Here is an 18561-nt window from a genome sequence, read left to right as displayed (position 1 = left end):
CATTTACTTTGAACATTTATAAAATAAATGAAAATCAACCTCCCCATTTTGCTGCATGCAGATGAGCTGACCTGTGACCCTCTGGGAGATTTCCGATGTGATAACCACCGCTGTGTGCCCATTCGCTGGCGCTGTGATGGGAACAATGACTGCGGAGATGGATCTGATGAGAGAAACTGTGGTGAGTAATATACTGATCCATCCATTAACTTTTAGGCATGTACTGTATGTAGCTCAGAGTTTTCATGTATGTGCTCATAGAACCAAGACCTTGCTCTGAGAGCGAATATCGCTGTGACAACCAGAGATGCATTCCAGGATCTTGGGTTTGTGACCATGACAACGATTGTGGAGATAATTCCGATGAGCGAGACTGTGGTAAGCTGAAATTGACATAAATTAAACCCTGTTAATTCTCTCCTTCTTTTCAGCTTCTTTTTTTCAACCCCTGTCCTCTAAACACATTATAACACTAATGGATAACATCCCTGCAAACTCATTAGTTGACCAAAACTTTATTGTGCAACTGCGGCCCAAAACACCAACCAGGACAGAAAAAAAAAAAAGAAAGAGCTTTTCTACCCACGTCTCAACAACCTGCACAGTTGTGTAGGTTCACACTTTGCAACATTACAAAATTTGACTCTTCCTGAGGCACAGATACTCATCCAAGGTCTTGTAATTTTAAGACTGGATTATGGCAGTGGTGTACTGGTGGGCCTTACAACCAATGTGACTAAGCCTCTGCAGAGGACCAGAAAGTGGTGCTCAGTTAGCCAAAGAGATTTCATGTCATACCCTTCTTGATTACACTCCACTGGCTGCAACAACAGCACTTCCATACCTCAGTTTCCACAGGTCACTGAATGAGTGATGCATTTCCACTACAGCTTTTTTAGTAATCTAGTTGTCTAAAAAAAACTAAGTGAAAATAGCATATTGCTATTTACACTAAGTGCAAACAACAATGGATTCTCTTTTCACTAATTGCAATGGATTCTATTTACACTAAGCAATATGCCATTTACACTAAGTTCAAATAGTCCGCCTTGTTGGCAGAGGCTATTTAAACTTACTCCACCCACCAATGTGTGATTAGGGTAGTCAACACTACAAAACACATCTGCCAAATATCAGCTCAAGTGGTATAGATGGTAAAGCACGTGCCGTGTTTTTTTTTATGCGATCAGTCCGAGTTCAAATCCACCTTTTGCCGAACATCTTTTTCTTTCTTTTCAAATCTCATATCACATCGGAAAGTCATTTATTTTCAATAAAAATGAAGGAAATAATCAATATGTTGAAAATAATGTATCAGTAAGGGTAGGTGTAGGGAGGGCTTTATTGTCCCAATAAGTTGACATCCATTTAATAATAGAATCAATTGCTATTTGCACTTAGTGTAAATGCACACTATCATTATTTGCTCACTGTAATGTTTTCCAACAATAAATTTTATGTTCAACAGAGAAAAGAAACTCATTCAGGTTTAAAACAACTTGAGTGAATAAACCATGACAGGATTTTCATTTTTGGGTGAAATACCCCTTAGTTAATAAAACAACAAAACAAAGAGAAAAATCACTCTTTGCTCTTGACTAAAGAACGTCTCAGGTTACGTATGTAACCCTGGTTCCCCGAGGGAACGAGACGCCGCGTCGAAACGCTTTGGGAACGTCTTCAGCGTGACCGTGCTCTGAATCACATGTGTAATCAGTCCAATGGAAGAGCGAGACGTCAACGGCGGGTGACGTCACCAACCAGGAAGCTATAAATACACGTGCGTTGGAAACCGGCGTCAGCTTCAGGAGAGAAGCAGCGCTCGCAGGGATGCAGGATGAGGGCCTCGAGACGCGGCGTCTCGTTCCCTCGGGGAACCAGGGTTACATACGTAACCTGAGACGTTCCCCTTCAGGAACTCGAGCCGCGTCGAAACGAGATGCCCACGCCGCCAGAAGACGAGTCCCTGCCTAGGAAGAGCTAGGACAAAGGACAGAAGAGCCAGGAGCGACTCGCAAGTCCAGGTCGTAAAACCTGACAAAAGTAAGGGGCGTGGACCATCCCGCAGCATTACAGATGTCCTGAATAGAGACACCTTCAAGAAAAGCTTTGGAGGCCGAAACACTCCGGGTTGAGTGAGCCTTGACCCCTAAAGGAGGAGGGAGACCAGAGGACTCATATGCAGTAGAGATAGCATCCACTATCCAACGACTTAAGGTTTGTTTGGTGGCCGGAAAGCCACGCTTAGCCGGACCATAGCAAACGAAAAGCTGAACAGATTTTCTCCACCTGGCTGCTCTGTGGACGTACGTGTCCAGCGCTCGAACTGGACACATACAGTTTAGCTTCTGCTGGTCGGGCTCCCGGAAGGGAGGAGGACAAAAGGCCTGAAGTACGACTGGCCGTGGTGCTGAGGAGGGGACTTTAGGGATATAACCCGAACGAGGGTGCAAAAAAGCTTTTGCCAAACCTGGCGCAAAGTCCAGAAAAGAAGGGGCCACTGAAAGGGCCTGGAGATCCCCAACTCTCTTAAGAGAAGTAATAGCAATAAGCAAAACTGTCTTAATCGTAAGGTGACGATCGGAAATCTCTTCAATAGGCTCGAAAGGAGGCCTACAGAGAGCCTCTAGCACCAGCGACAAGTCCCATGAGGGAACACGAGAACGTACAGGAGGCCTCAGCCTCAGTGCACCGCGGAGGAAACGTGAGACAAGGGGGTCTTTACCCACAGAGAGACCACCGAGAGGGGCGTGGTAGGCCGCAATGGCCGCCACGTAGACCTTCAGGGTGGAGTGGGATAACCCTGCGGAAAGCCTATCCTGCAGGAACTCCAGCACTGTACCAACTGGGCAGTTAACTGGGTCCTGCTGGTGGCGTTCGCACCAAGAAGTGAAAAGCCTCCACTTCAAGGCATAAAGTTTCCTCGTAGAGGGAGCTCTAGATTGGAGGATGGTCTCAACAACCTCGGTTGAGAGACCGGAAGCTAAGAGATGTGCCCCCTCAGGGGCCACACCCAAAGTTTCCACAGCTCCGGGCGAGGGTGAAACACAGTACCCCCCGCCTGTGAGAGGAGATCTCTCCTGACGGGAATCTCCCAGGGAGAGCCGTCGAGGAGAGAAATCAGGTCCGAGAACCATACTCGGCCCGGCCAGTACGGGGCTACTAGAAGGACTCTCTCTAGAACTCCCGGGAGCAGAGCGATTGGGGGAAAGGCGTACAGACGAAGCCTCGGCCACGTCTGTACCATGGCATCCAGCCCCAGGGGAGCTGGATGAGCTAGAGAGTACCAGAGGGGACATTGCGTGTTCTCCCTCATGGCAAAAAGGTCCACTTGGGCTGGACCAAAAACTCTCCAGATCTGCTTCACCACCTCGGGGTGAAGCATCCATTCCCCGGGCCTCGGCCCCTGTCTCGACAGGATGTCTGCTGCCACATTTAAGTACCCCGGTAAGTAAACCGCTCTCAGCGAGAGGAGTTTGCCCCGGGACCACACAAGGATCTGGTGCGCCAGCTTGTACAAGGGGCGCGAACGCAGACCTCCCTGGTGGTTGATGTAAGAGACCACCGATGTGTTGTCGGTGCGGACCAACACATGACGGTCTCTTAGGTCCGGGAGAAAGTGCTTCAGCGCTTGGAACACGGCCAGCATCTCCAGGCAATTTATGTGCCAAGTGAGTTGGTGACCTCTCCACAGACCGCGGGCGGTGTGGCCATTCATGACCGCACCCCAACCGGTGAGGGAAGCATCTGTTGCTAGCGTTACGCGGCGACAAGGAGCTCCCAGCACCGGCCCCTGAGACAGGAACCAGGGATTCCTCCACATGTCCAAGGCACGTAGGCATCGCCGCGTGACCTTGATCATGCGAAGCGGGTTTCCCCTCAGGGAGAACCCCTGGTTTTGAGCCACCACTGTAGGGGTCTCATGTACAGCAGGCCAAAAGGTATCACGTTGGACGCAGCCGCCATCAGACCCAGCAGTTGTTGAAACTGCTTGACAGTGAGTGACCGGCCTACTTTGACTCTCCTGACTGCAGCAAGGATCGACTCTATCCGAGCAGGAGACAACCGTGCCTGCATCGTGGTCGAGTCCCACACCACACCTAGATAAGTGGTTCTCTGTAATGGAGACAACACACTTTTCTTGGTGTTCATTCTCAGCCCCAACTCTTTCATGTGAGCGAGCACAACATCTCGATGCTGAGCCGCTAACTGTTCCGACTGTGCTAGGATTAACCAGTCGTCGATATAGTTTAGTATGCGGATGCCCTGGAGTCGCAGCGGAGCCAGAGCTGCATCCACACACTTGGTAAAAGTGCGGGGGGAGAGTGCTAGGCCGAACGGAAGAACCCGATATTGGTATCCTTCGCCCCTGAAAGCAAACCTCAGGAACTTCCTGTGTTGAGGAAGGATGGAGACATGGAAGTACGCGTCTTTCAGATCTATCGTCACAAACCAGTCCTCGGACCTGATTTGTGACACTACTTGCTTGAGAGTAAGCATCCTGAACTTCAGCTTCATGACTGAGCGGTTCAGAACACGAAGATCTAAAATGGGACGCAGGCCCCCATCCTTCTTCGGAACAATGAAATACCGGCTGTAGAACCCGGACTCCCTGTCGTGAGGAGGGACCACCTCGATGGCCTCCTTCCTCAGAAGAGAAACTACTTCTTGTTCCATTACCAGACCCTGCTCGGGGCCCACCAAGGTGGGGGAGACCCCGATAAAAGGCGGCGGAGGAGCGCCGAACTGTATTCGATACCCTCTTTCTACAGTACGCAGGACCCAAGCAGACACATTGGGCAGTAGTTTCCACGCTGCCAAATGATCTACTAAGGGAACCAGTCTCTTGAGACTGGCCTCTGGTGTTTGTTGAGCCGCTAGAACGGTGTCCTGTAACGGTTGCCCGGCAGGAAGCACCTGAACTAGCGGCCTCAGAGACCCCCTCGGGGGTGGTGAGCTCCCCGGCCCCGCTACGTTGCCGGGCGGGAGAAACCGAGGTATATGCTCGCTGGAGGCCGCTGCGCCCTGAAGCACCGGCAGGATTAGCGAAACGGTCTCCTGAGGGCACAGGGGGGAGGCGGACACCGAGGAATGCGATGCCCCGCCTACCCCCCTGGGGCTGCCCTCAGCGGTCCTGAACTGTCAGGACCGCTTAGTCGAGGACTTCTTAGACTGCAGCACGACCCTCAGGTCGGGCCTCGCCTTAGAAGTCCCCGACTTAGAGCGTACGACCACTCGCTCTCGATGGGGCGGAGTGCGAGTGGCCACGCTCTGTTTCTGTGCCTGTCTATATGAGGAGCTGGTAGACGGCCGAGGCTGCTCCCGCCCAGCAGCCTCGCGAGCTGGATGGCGGAGGGGGAGGAACCGCTGGAACGCCGCCGCTTGTTTACGAGCCTCCTGGTACCTGTCGACGACCGAGTTAACGGAGTCGCCGAACAGGCCAGAAGGCGAAAGCGGGGCGTCCAGAAGGAAGACCCTGTCCTTTTCTTTCATATCGGACAGGGTCAACCAAAGATGCCTCTCCGCGGCCACTAGGGCAGCCATAGACCGCCCGATAGCGCGAGCGGTCTCCTTAGTGGCGCCGAGAGAAAGATCAGCGGTCCTCCTAACCTCCGCGATATCAGCATCTTTGATCTCCTCTCCCTCATCCAGCTCTTTTAGCAGGTCAGCCTGGTATGCCTGCAACACGGACATCGTGTGCAGACACGCACCAGCCTGACCTGCCGCCGTGTACCCCTTGCCGACCAACGCTGAGGTGACTCGCAGCGGTTTGGTCGGCAATACCGGAGCCTTGAGAGACGATGCCGAACCGGGGGGACAGATAGCTGGCGAGAGTCTGTTCCACCCGTGGCATCGCTCTATAGCCCCGCAACGCTGCCATAATTATAGGAAGCGGGGATGAACAAGCGGGCTGAGAAAGGGGAATTCCACGATCTCGACACCTCGGTGTGGAGATCGGGAAAAAAGGGAAGGCTCCGGCGGGCTGAAGGTGGCCGAGACTGCAGAAATCTCTCATCCAGTCTACTTCTCTGAGGCTCGGCCTGTGACTCGGCGGGCCAATCTATTTTAAGCTTCTCAACCGCACGAGTCACAACCTCCAGCAGCTCCTCATATTGCACAGATTGAGGTGTATCGACGATCTCGACCTCACCCCCCTCGGAGGATGAGAGACGGACCGTCGAGCCCGATCCGCGGGGGGGAAGAAACCGCAGTGCGGGCTTCCGATCCCGCGGACCGGGCTGCGGATCTGCCGGGTGAGGCAGAAGATAGGGGGACACCCGTCTCCATACCCTCCAGCAGATCCAACTGCGAACCCCACGAGTGCAGAGCCCACTCCGCCTCGGCGGAAGCGGGACCAGACCCGCGAGGAGCGCTGGTGAAGGCTCCCTCCTCGAAGAGAGCCTTCCGGGAGCGGAGCGTGCGCATCGGAAGAAGATCGCAATGCGTGCAATCGGCTTTCTCGAAAGCCGATTCCGCATGCTCCGCTCCCAGACAAACCACGCATAGAGCGTGTGTATCCCCGCTCGTGATGTAGTGAAGGCAGGGAGGAACACATGCTCTAAAACATGGTTTGTCTATGTTCTTAGTCTTCTCACTCTTCTTAGACATTGTGCTCAGAAATAAAAGTGGTGCAAACTAGCAACCAAAACGAGCACAAAACACACATACACAGAGCGCTACTGAAAGACAGAAGCTGACGCCGGTTTCCAACGCACGTGTATTTATAGCTTCCTGGTTGGTGATGTCACCCGCCGTTGACGTCTCGCTCTTCCATTGGACTGATTACACATGTGATTCAGAGCACGGTCACGCTGAAGACGTTCCCAAAGCGTTTCGACGCGGCTCGAGTTCCTGAAGGGGAACTTCAATACAGTTGCTTTAATAAGAATCAATTAAAAATGTATACAGTGAAGTATATATTGTTTTTTTTTATTTTTTTTTTTGTTCAGCTTCTTCAATGCTACTGCTAAATACATCAACTGTACCTAAAAATAAAGCACTGTTTATTTTATTTGTATATTATTTGTTCTTATTTTTTTTAGTAACAAAGATAATAGTGACAAAGATTTTTATCTTCACCCTCTTTTGCCTAAATGCCTGCCGTGCTTTTTTATTTTATATTTTGTTATCCTGTAAGCCTTTTTTTTTAAATAGGGAAATTACGCCTTAAAAATGCTAAAATACTGTACATGGACTTTTTCTCTTTTTTTTTTTTTTATTAGTATAGAATTTACCAGGTATTTTCTTTTCTGTACAGAGCTGCGAACCTGCCGTCCTGAGACATTCCAGTGTACATCTGGACACTGCATCCCAGAAGCTCTTAAATGTAATGGTTTTGCTGACTGCCTGGACTACTCTGATGAGTCCAACTGCCGTGAGTGTGCTGGAAACAGATGGAACTTTAAAATATTCTTATTGCATATATTGGAATTTTTCTGTACCTTTTGTTTTCACAACAGCAACTCGCTATCCTGGAGGACGCTATTGTCCGCCATACCAGTTCCAGTGTGACAACAAGCTATGTGTGAACCAGAAGTGGGTGTGCGATGGCTTCAACGACTGTGGAGACCGCTCAGATGAGCAACTCAGCCTCTGCTGTAAGACATTATACAAACTGAAGTTATACCGGTTTTATACACTATTTTAACCATTACAATTATAATACATCTCTCTTTCTTTGTCTAAACTTAAACCTGGAAATGTATGTCAGCCTAAGCTGGGTTTATTTTCATCAGGAACATGCTTATATTGTCTTACTATCACAATTTTCTTTGATCAGGGAACATAACATGTGAAATGCCAGCCAGATTCCGCTGTGACAATGGCTACTGCATTTTTAGTGGGCTCATGTGCAACCAAAAAGATGACTGTGGTGATGGCAGTGATGAAAAGGAGGACCAGTGTAAGAGATTAATGCACATCTTTTCACAACAACATATACTACCATTCAAAAGCGTAGGGTTGGTAAGTTTTTTTTTATGTTTTGGGAATAAGTCCCGTGTAATATTGGAAATGTATAAACATCTCTGCAAAGAAATACATTTCTACAGAAGACAACATAATAAATTATATGTTTTAAGCATAAACCTCAATAAAGTTTGTTAGATTAGTGTTTAAAACATAAATAAAAGACAATTTTGCAATAAGGTAAGGCAAATTAAAATATTAAAATAAAATTAAAATGTTTTTACTGAAAACAACAAAAATATTGATTAAGAAAGTATATTTGCAGTGTGGTTACATACTGTATTATGTATCTAGTGTAATATATAATGTTGTGGTTAGTGACGACCGTATGAATTGTGTTTTTCAATCAGGTCAGGAACCCACTCTCCCTCCCTGCACACCCAGTGAGTTTAAATGCACTAATGGCCGCTGTGTGCCTCTGCCTTATGTGTGTGACCACAACGACAACTGTGGAGACCTTACAGATGAGCTTGGCTGCAGTAAGTCAACAAATGAAGAGTTCAGATGCAAAAGCCTCTAAGTCTATCTGACGTATTTCTTTAAAATTAGCATTTCTTTCTGGCTACTTCGTATAGGTTTTTTATGTAAGTACTGGTACTTCTGATTAAGCTGAGGCTGAAATTTAGCGGGTTTGAAGTAAAAGTATTTGATGGATATATATTGTGTGTCAGGAGCGTGCACTCAGGATCATTATCTCATTTTTGACCAAGATGGCTTTTAGCTGGTTTTGCATCTAAACTCTTCAAATATTACCAATTATGATCAGTATATGTAGTAATCCTTGTAGCAGGTTATAATGGAATTCTGTGAGAATTGCCTTAGAACTGATTTTGCCTGTGAGATTGATGAGTGACTCTTTTCAGATTTTGGTCACGACCGGAACTGTGATGAGAAATTATGTCAGCAAAAGTGTACAAACCTGAACGGCACTGGCTTCATCTGTACTTGTAACCCCGGCTATGCTGTGGATCCAGATAACACCTTCCGCTGCAAAGGTAGACATAAAAAGACGCATAAAATACCTTTCTCAATTTTTTCAGAGTCAGAATCTGTAAACTGTAAACAGAAAGTTTCATCTTTGTATGCCAGTACAGCTGCCTTATCCCTTACTGTTTTTCATGCTTCATTTGACTCTAATCCTGAAAATATTTTTACACCCTGCAGATATAGATGAGTGTTTAGAGTATGGCACGTGCCCGCAGGCCTGCAAGAACACTAAAGGAAGCTATGACTGTGAGTGTGCCCAGGGCTACAGGAAAGTGGGCACAGGCAATCAGTGTGAGGCTGAAGGTAGGATAGATAGATTGAGGAACCACAGAAGAGGATTACACAGTATGTGTAGCAACTTAAAGCTCTTCTTTCTCAGGTCCTGGACCGCTGCTCCTGCTGCCAGAGAACATTCGTATCCGACGCTACAACCTCCAGACAGAGGAGTACCATGACTTTTTGCAGGAAGAGGAGCGCATTGTAGCGCTAGACTACGACTGGGACCACAACAACACTGGACTTAGTATGTACTCAATTCTTCGGCTTCAGCCCCTCAAAAATTACATTACTCCTGTGCCCTCAATAGTGGAAGCCCATTTCCCATTTTGTCATCTCTCTTGTGTGTTTTAGGTGTGGTGTATTTTACAGTAGAAGGAAATGGTGCACTGCGCGGTGGTATTAAAAGAGCTTATCTGCCAGCTGTAGATGATCATAGTAATAACATTGCCGCTGCTGTCGACCTGGACATCAAGTACATCACCAAGCCTTATGGGATTGCAGTGGACTGGGTTGGCAGGTAAAAAAATAAAAAATAAAAAATAAATAAAAAAAAATGAACAAAATATTCAAACTATGCAATAAAGCTGAATGAAATAAAAAACAATAATAATTGTTTTGGCAAAAGCAGATAATTAATCAGTCTGTAATCAGTCTGGTCATTTATAATACTTTAATATACTATACAGGAATTTGTACTGGGCTGATGCACAGCTCAAACGTCTGGAGGTGGCCATGTTGGACGGGCGTTACAGGAAGCATCTGATTAAAACTGACCTGCAAGAACCCAATTCTTTGGCTGTAAACCCTCGTTTGAGGTGAGACTTACATCCTATTTGTCTGTGTTGTGCTTGAAGGGATAGTTCACCCCTAAATAAAAATATTTTGATATCATTTACAAACCCTCATTTCATTCCAAATCCACATGCTGGTATTTTATCTCTGAAGCATAAAGGAAAAGTTTCCAAAAAAAGCAGCATAAAAGTAGAAAGCTCTGCTTCTCCTTCAAGCTCACGTACATTTAAATGCCAATGTTTTAATTTTGTTTTGTCATCTTGTGGTGCAGCATGCTCTACTGGATAGACAATGGCAACAACCCACGTATCGAAGGTTGCTGGTTGGATGGTCAAGAGAGACGGGTTCTGGTGGACAGTGCTTTGGGTTGGCCTACAGGCCTGTCCATCGACTATACAAACAGTGACCGGATCTACTGGTCAGATGCAAAGGAGAGTCGCATTGAGTCCATCCTGCCAGATGGACAGAGCAGACAATTATCAGTTTTTATAGGTAAGCTCAACTGACTCAAAAATCAGTTGTCTGAGCCCACATTCCTAAGTAGAAACCACTATTTATTAAAAAAAAAAAAAAAACACTTTGAGAAAAAGTGTATTAAATGTGCACTTGTAGTATAATACAAATCTTAAATGAACTTGCAGTCAATATAATATTAGTAAAATAAAAGACCATTTAAATATAAAAGATTACACTTTCCAATGTAATTTGTTATAGTCAAAGTTTGTAGTAAAATTTTACTTTAAAGTACATTTCAAATTGTTTTAATAATCTTGTCATGCTTTAAATAAGAACACTTATCTGGATATGTTGAAAAATATACTAAAGAAGATGTAAAATAATTTATTATAATTTTAGCTGTAGTTTTTTTCTGTATTGCCTTTAAAAATAAATACATGTTAACCATATTTTAAGGACAATAGAAGTAATTATGAAAACAACATTCAGAATTCAGCTATTTATCAATAAATAGCTATCAATTTAAACTGTAAGACATTTTAATTGTAATTAACATGCAATTAGGAGTCTTAAATCATTTTTGTATATTCTTTTAAAACAAATCACTACTTTTTCAAAATGGGACATTCATATCTTCTACCACATTTCTTTTCTTTCAGATGTACGAAACCCTTTCAGTGTGAATGTGTTTGAGGACCATGTGTACTGGAGCACCCAGGAGAAGGGTGAAGTGTTCAGACAGGACAAGTTTGGCAAGGGGACCAAAACTAGACTCCTAATAGCAGGACCTTGGCTTACCCAGGTCAATGTCTACCAGAAGCAGAAATACAACTCTATAGCTTGTGAGTAACCACCGTAAAGCAAGATTTGCATGATAACCTATAAATCCAGTCTGTGTTTAAACTTTAGCTAACTTTTATTACTGTGCTGATATAAAAAATGTAATGATAGTAATTAGGATTTTGTTGGTAACCACATTGAAGTGATATAAAATGTAATGATTATAATTAGGATTTTGTTGGTAGCCAATTATATTGATTGTATAGATATAAGGTGAGTTGAATGTGGTATAAATTGCCCCATAGTGAAGAACCCTTGTAAGGGCACATGCAGTCACCTATGTCTGCTGAGGCCGGGAGGCTACACTTGCGCCTGCCCAGAGGGCACCAGCTTCTTCCCTGGCAGCAGTACTGATTGTGACGCAGGTACCTATTTTTATACCTTATATCTTCATGGTCATCTTAACGATATGACCATAAACCAATTCATTTAAGCTATTGCAACGGACATTGTTGACGTCAATCTCTATGTTCCAGTAATAATAAAGGATATATGTACTTGTACTAAAAGTGTGTGGCACATTTTACTGTTCAGGTCTAAATATAGCAGCCCCTCCCATCAAATTGAGTTTTGTGATGTTTGATTTAACAGGGGTTGAGCCTGAGCCCACCATGCCCCCTCCATGCCAGTGCAAGAACGGTGGAACCTGTTATTTTGATGACAACAAGGCGCTCTGCATGTAAGCTTGTGATCTGATAACGACATGTTTCAAAAACAAAAAAAAATGTTTCAAAATCTGTGATGGATAAATTTATGGATGCGGTAATGCTGACTGTCAAATGCCCCCTGTAGCTGCCCCGCTGAATGGAAAGGAGATTTCTGTGAGACCAGCGTTTATGGTGTAGTCACAACCTCAGGTAACATTTATGCCAGTACATGATATCAGCATATAAGATATCAAGCAGTAACTTCTCAAGCTGTTCTCTTAGGCAAACAAAAAAGACCACGTGATCCACATTCTGTCTCTTTCTCTGTCCATCCACAGTTGCTATTGCTCTTGGAGTGACAGCTGTTGTGGTTCTTTTCCTGGGTTGCCTGATATATTCTGCGAAAAAGAAGGAGAAAATTATAAACACTCTGCATAACCTTAATCTGCCTATTAGTGCCTCTAACTTCAGTAGGCCCAGCTTCTGGTGAGGATGAAAAAAGTGTATATAATAAAAATTTGTGAATATTAGAAAAAATGGTATATAATAAATATTAGAAAAAAGTTAATATAATGAATGTAGATATTATGTAGATATTTCATACAGTTAAATGCAGTTGTAGTATATAACAAAATAAACCTTTGGTTTGGTATTACTTCATATAATTAGGGGTGGCAACTCTGAACGAAACAATCCACCTGAAGAATCCACTCCCAAAGAGGTTTGTACTCACCATGTATTTTAAAACATACCCAACATATAGCATATATAGTATATATAGTATATTATAAATACACACTGCCGGGGACGGAAAGTGACATTTGTAATGTTACAAAAGATTTTATATATATATATATATATAAACTCCTATTCAACAAAGAATACTAAAAAAGTATCCTTTTCCACAACAATATTTAGCAGCTAAACTGTTTTCAACACTAATAATAAGAAAAAGGTTCATGCCAATTAGAGGTTTGTTTGCCATGTTAATATATTTTGCCCTTTGTCCTATATAGGAATCCAGCACATCAGTAGAAGTGGAGGGAACAGGGAGGAGTTTTGAGAACCCAGCATACAGTGATGATGCACAGGGATCTCCAGCTGCCCCTACAGCTGTAGCCACTAAAGTCATGAATGGGCTTGCCAAAGTATGACCTCTACTGGCAAAAAGAGTTTACTGCATAATGTCTGCATTTATGTTAAATATTTTTCAGTTTGTTGTGCTAGACTGGATATTTTTGATGAACTACTTCTTTTCAGACTTTTGGGTGAATTATGCCTTAAATCTTGACTGAAATTGTGAAATGAGTCTGCTTTTTAGGCTCACTGTTTTTTTTTTTTCTCTTACTTTCTGGAGAATGTTGAAAACCCAGTGTATGCTGCTGAGTTGAGCTTTGTGACCCAGCCAAATAATGCTGCAAGCCCTGTCAAAGCTGATGCCACACCAGTCAACACTAAGCCTGACAAGGTTAGCCATAGTGACTGTAACCTTGTAGATGTTTTCTACCATTTAAAGATATAACCGTAGGATGCAAGTTATGCCTTTGAGGAAAACATGTCTCAAATGCAATAAACAGCACACATATCTAACAGAAGTGCAAACTACTGTAGGCTTATGATGAAATGAAATTTACTCATCCTCATGCCATTCCAAACCCATAAGACTAAGGTTAATTTTAGAAAAGATATTTTTAATGAATCCTAAAGGGGTTTCTGTCTCGACATGTACTAAGTAGGTGAAAGTCCAGGTAACCAAATTTAGAAGATCCAACAGATTTAAGCTTTTATTTACATCTAAATAATGATCAACATATAGAGCACATCACACGCTGTATGGTAAAGAAGGAGGCTCAAACATTCATGATGCACAAGGTTTGTTCTAACATATGACACACACACAAGCTTCCATGTTTACCATACTGTATGTGATGCACTAATATCACATATGGTAAAGCTTAAATTAAATCTGTTCAGAGACAGGAACATATCAGGTTTCATAAAAAAATGTAATTTGTTAGGTAAAATGTAAATGACTGAAACTTATCCCCTTACAGGAAAGTGTTGAAAACCCAATGTTTGCTACTGAGTTGAGCTCTGCAACCCAGCCAAATAATGCTGCAACCCCTGTCAAAGCTGATGCCATCCCAGTCAACACTAAGCCTGACAAGGTTAGCCATAGTGACAGTAATCATGTGATACATGCTTTATTGTCCTGGAAATGATAATTCTTTGTTTGGTTGTTTGATTGAATCCAGCGACCGCTCAGATAAAGAAGGACTGCAAGCAACTATCAACCATAAGCTCTGTCATTCATTTAGATGTAGTATACCCTACACCTTAAATGCTGACTTTTTTTTTTTTTTTCATTTTTAATTCTCTTTCAGGAAAGTGTTGAAAACCCAATGTATGCTGCTGAGTTGAGCATTGTGACCCAGCCATCTGAGGCTGCAACCCCCCCTCAAATCTGATGCCACACCAGTCAAAACTGAGCCTGACAAGGTAAGCCATAGTGACAGTAACCACATTATGCATACTTTCTTGCCCTGGAAATTGCCTTGCTTTGTATGGTTGCATGATTGACTCGGACCTTTGAGAATCCAGCAACCGTTCAGATAAAAAAGGACGGCAAGCAATTATAAACCATAAGCTTCTTAATTAATTTTGAGGTAGTATACACTACCAACCCAGCCCTCATAAGGCAGCAAATACATTAGGTATAAAAAAATTATGGTTTAATACGTACCTCTGTTCTGTTTAATTATGTTTTCAACACAGCTAGGGGAAAGCTAAATATAAACTGCCCTCTTTTTTTTGTATGAAAGGTGGTTACTGAAAAAAAAAAACACTATAACATATATATGTTACAATATAACAATTTTACAATAACAACAATTTTAATCAGAATAATTGTGTTCCTATCTCACTCTGTCTGTTTGACATGCATGTGAATGGCAGTAATCATTCATTGAAGTTTAACAGAGACTTGCTTATTGTTAGGATGAGCCCTTATGGCAAATAGAAATACTAGCATCAATTACTAACATTTACAGATGTTTTCTTCCATTTAAGGATATAACCATAAGATGTAGGTTATGCCTTGAGGAAAACATGTCTCAAATGCATTAAACGGCACACATATTTGACAGGAGGACAAGCTACTTTACACTGTAGGCTTATGAATTACAGCTTAAAGGGATAATTCACCTTAAAATAAAATTTCTGTCATCATTTACTTATCCTCATACCATTTCGAATCCATAAAACTTTGGTTCATTTTAAAAAAGATATTTTTAATGAATCCTAAGAGGTTTCTATCTCTCCTGGTAACTGAAAATCTAGGTAACCAAAGTTAGAAGATCCAACAGATTTAGACTAAATAGTTATCAACACACTTAAAGTGCATACTGTGTGGTAAACAAGTAAGCTCAAACGTTCATGTTTTAGAGTGTGAAGCACACACAAGCTTCTGTTTTTACCATATGTGATCCCCTAAAATCACATATGATAAAGCCCAAATTAAATCTGTTCATCATATAAAATGATTGTAGACTTGGATTAAATTGTTTAATTCATATGGATTCATTTTGTGATGCCATTATAAACTTTTTGGATATTCTGATTCCTTCAATGGAGGGACAGAAATTGTTTCATTTAAAAAACGTAATTTGTCTTTCAAAGATGAACTTTCTTTTGAAGATTAAAGTGTTACAGGTTTGGAACGACATGAGGATGGGTAAATGATGACAGAATCTTCTATTTTTGGGTAAACTATCCCTTGAATAAAAAGCATATCTAATGTTTAGGACAATGTTTAGGATATTGTACTTTTTTTCCACAGCAGCTTAGACTTCACTATTTATCAGATGCGTTTGCAACATAAATGTTTTAAAATTACGTTCTACACAAACAGAAGTTCCGCACATGCAATGTGCAACACTGCATTAATTTTGTAAGCGTGTGCCAAACCGAAAGACCCTTACCAAAAATGTCTGGTACAAATATGTGTAAAACAACTTTTTGGTAAGATTTGGTTTTAGGCCTGTAAATGCGGCAAAGTCCTGGGGTTTAAAACAAATTCTAACAGAATGTTTGAGCAATATCTATATTGCGCTGTCGTGCAAGCACTGTAGCAAAACAAATGCCCCAAACACACCCACACACCAGGAGTTCTTCTGAAGATGTGACAGGAAAAAAGATATACTGTAGAGTATGTGGGAGAGGAGGACACAAAGGAGTTAGAGAGACATCAGTAAGACAGCACAAACCCACAGGTGACCTTCATACCTCACAGCATGTTAGAGAGATAGATCTGTGTGACTGAACCTGTTAACCAAGTCAGTTCTGAGCATGTCTGTCATTAGGTTGTCTTAATTCGACAACCCCTTATATACGGTGAGATATAGAGAGCTAAAGATTGAATATGTTCATTGAGGGACTGTGTATGGGTTTGGGTAAATACAACGACTTGGTTTAATTTTCATGGATGTGGGAAGGATGTGTCCTAACAGTACTGTAGTTCTGGCTCACTTGATGTAAGCACACAGCCAGCTCTGTTGACATCCTTCTCTCCTTATGCTGCTGAAAGCAGAAAGATGAATGCTGTAATACAATGAAAGCTATAACAGTGTGCCATGAAGGAGGGGCTCAGTTTAACAGCTCGTGAAGGCATGTCAAGGCCTCTGGGGAAAGAGAATTTTCCTCACTGGTGAAAAAGGCAAATAAAGGAATTGAAAGACCTTGAAAGTGTGTTTGAGAGAAAACGGAATGACCATGGACAAAAATGACACATCTAATAATTTGAAATAATTAAAATTATAATTAAATATACCGTAAAATTGTGTGTGTATGTGTGTGGGGGGGGGTTTGTTGTTGTTGTTTTTTTATGTTTTTGATAAATGTCTCTTATGCTCACATAGGCTTCAGTTAAAACAGATAAGAGCCATTAATAATTGAGTACCAGTAATAATTGATAATAACTAAGCACCAAATCAGCCCGTTAATAGCACTGAAAATTAAATGAATGGCTGCTTAAAATTCAGATTTGCCAGCAGAATTAAATTCCATTATAAAATATATTTAAATAGAAAACAGTTATTTTGAATTCTAATATTATTTCACAATATTTGACTGTATTTTTATCAAATAAATGCAGCCTTTTCATTGAAAAGCAATGAAAAACGTATTATTTCAAATGTATTATTCCAAAATTATTCCTGTATAACTATTGCTGTATGATATATAAGAGCATTATATTAAAATTATATGTTCATGTAGAATTTTAAATACAATATTTTAATGAATTTTTTATATGGTATAAATAACAAATCTATACATTTACAAATTAATTTTTATTGCTGTCGTTTGCTATGGTTATGTTCTGTGAATATGATACTTATGAATTCAGTTTTTAAAGAGTTTCTCATAATATTCTGTGCTATTTAAATGTCAATATGCTGTACTGTTTAGCAAGTGAGGCATGAACTGTTACTGAGTATCTCAAAAATAGCTCAAAATACTTATTTTTGAATAGACTAATGAAAGGTCAGGCCCTCGGATGCTTAAAATATGGCTGTGACACAGATAGCTTGATTTGCTCCTTCGAGACCTGCGAGGAGACTGATTTCTGCAAATGCAGTTTAATTCTCTTAATGCTTAGTTCCTGCTCACTTATCATTCCCTCTTTCTACCATGATAAGTTTTCTCCACATCAGCAGAAATGAAAGGCACCTATGGCACCTAATGGCTTGGTAGATAATGATATATTCTCTACTGATTCAAGTAAAATTGAAATGTTCCTCTTCTACCTCTGTGCTACATCTTCTAAATTTGAGGTCAAATGTCCAAAATTGTCTGAAATTGAAGAAAGACCCCTGATACACATTTCTTGTGTCTTTTGCAGGATGCACCACATATACAAAGCCAGGGAGAATCTACAATCTGAAGACAATTTGAGATCATCTTAAAGGAATTCCTCTCAGTCACTTCAGCAGCTAAGATGTACGGCTGGTAAATTATGGCTGCATTATACCATCCGTCTGCTCGCATGTGATTTAGGTCTCCATTTACAGGGAGTTACAACAAAGTTTTGGACAACAAACATGCCTTAAACTGTGAATAGATTTGTTGATTGTTCTTTTTAGTATATGTTATAGATAAAGATCGTCCCTGAGATACTTCAGATATCTGTAAATTGTTGCAATGATTTACTTCAATTGTGATATTTACTCTTTGAATGTTTTCATGTAGTTTTCAGTGTGCGCATGATTAACTGCTATGGTTGGTCTCGTTTGATACAATAATAAAGTGTAATGTCTTGCAAAATGTTTTATGTGAGTTCTGTGAGAATTTTTGTTTAATCCTAAATTTCATAAAAATATGTGACCCTGGACCAAAAAAACAAGTGTCTTAAGTAGCACAGGTATACTTGCAGCAATAGCCAAAAATGCATTGTATGGGTCAAAATTATCAATTTTTCTTTTATGCCCAAAAATAATTAGGATAAAGATCATGTTCCATGAAGATATTTTGTAAATTTCCTACCGTAAGATTATATGTTTGATTAGTAATATGCATTGCTAAGAACTTCATTTGG

The 18561-nt window shown here is 41.9% G+C and overlaps 1 protein-coding gene across 1 annotated transcript in view; it reads left to right on the top strand.

The window, feature by feature from the left end:
- lrp2b (low density lipoprotein receptor-related protein 2b) overlaps positions 1-16336 on the top strand; it is a 48646-nt gene extending 32310 nt beyond the window's left edge. The window contains 22 exon segments of the mRNA XM_051124393.1: positions 62-181; positions 262-378; positions 7259-7375; positions 7461-7598; positions 7781-7903; positions 8319-8447; positions 8832-8963; positions 9133-9258; positions 9335-9478; positions 9586-9751; positions 9921-10049; positions 10298-10518; positions 11142-11324; positions 11568-11687; positions 11914-12001; positions 12115-12179; positions 12308-12455; positions 12639-12690; positions 12986-13117; positions 13327-13437; positions 14024-14137; positions 14354-16336. Of these exon segments, the coding sequence (XP_050980350.1) occupies positions 62-181; positions 262-378; positions 7259-7375; positions 7461-7598; positions 7781-7903; positions 8319-8447; positions 8832-8963; positions 9133-9258; positions 9335-9478; positions 9586-9751; positions 9921-10049; positions 10298-10518; positions 11142-11324; positions 11568-11687; positions 11914-12001; positions 12115-12179; positions 12308-12455; positions 12639-12690; positions 12986-13117; positions 13327-13437; positions 14024-14137; positions 14354-14437 (2759 nt within the window). The 3' untranslated portion in view covers positions 14438-16336.
- Positions 16337-18561: the final 2225 nt, after the last annotated feature.

This window comes from Labeo rohita, chromosome 12 (assembly GCF_022985175.1).
Source record: "Labeo rohita strain BAU-BD-2019 chromosome 12, IGBB_LRoh.1.0, whole genome shotgun sequence".
Lineage (NCBI taxonomy): Eukaryota > Metazoa > Chordata > Actinopteri > Cypriniformes > Cyprinidae > Labeo > Labeo rohita.
Note: the sequence above shows the minus strand (reverse complement) of the source record. Positions and strands in the feature narration are given on the sequence as shown.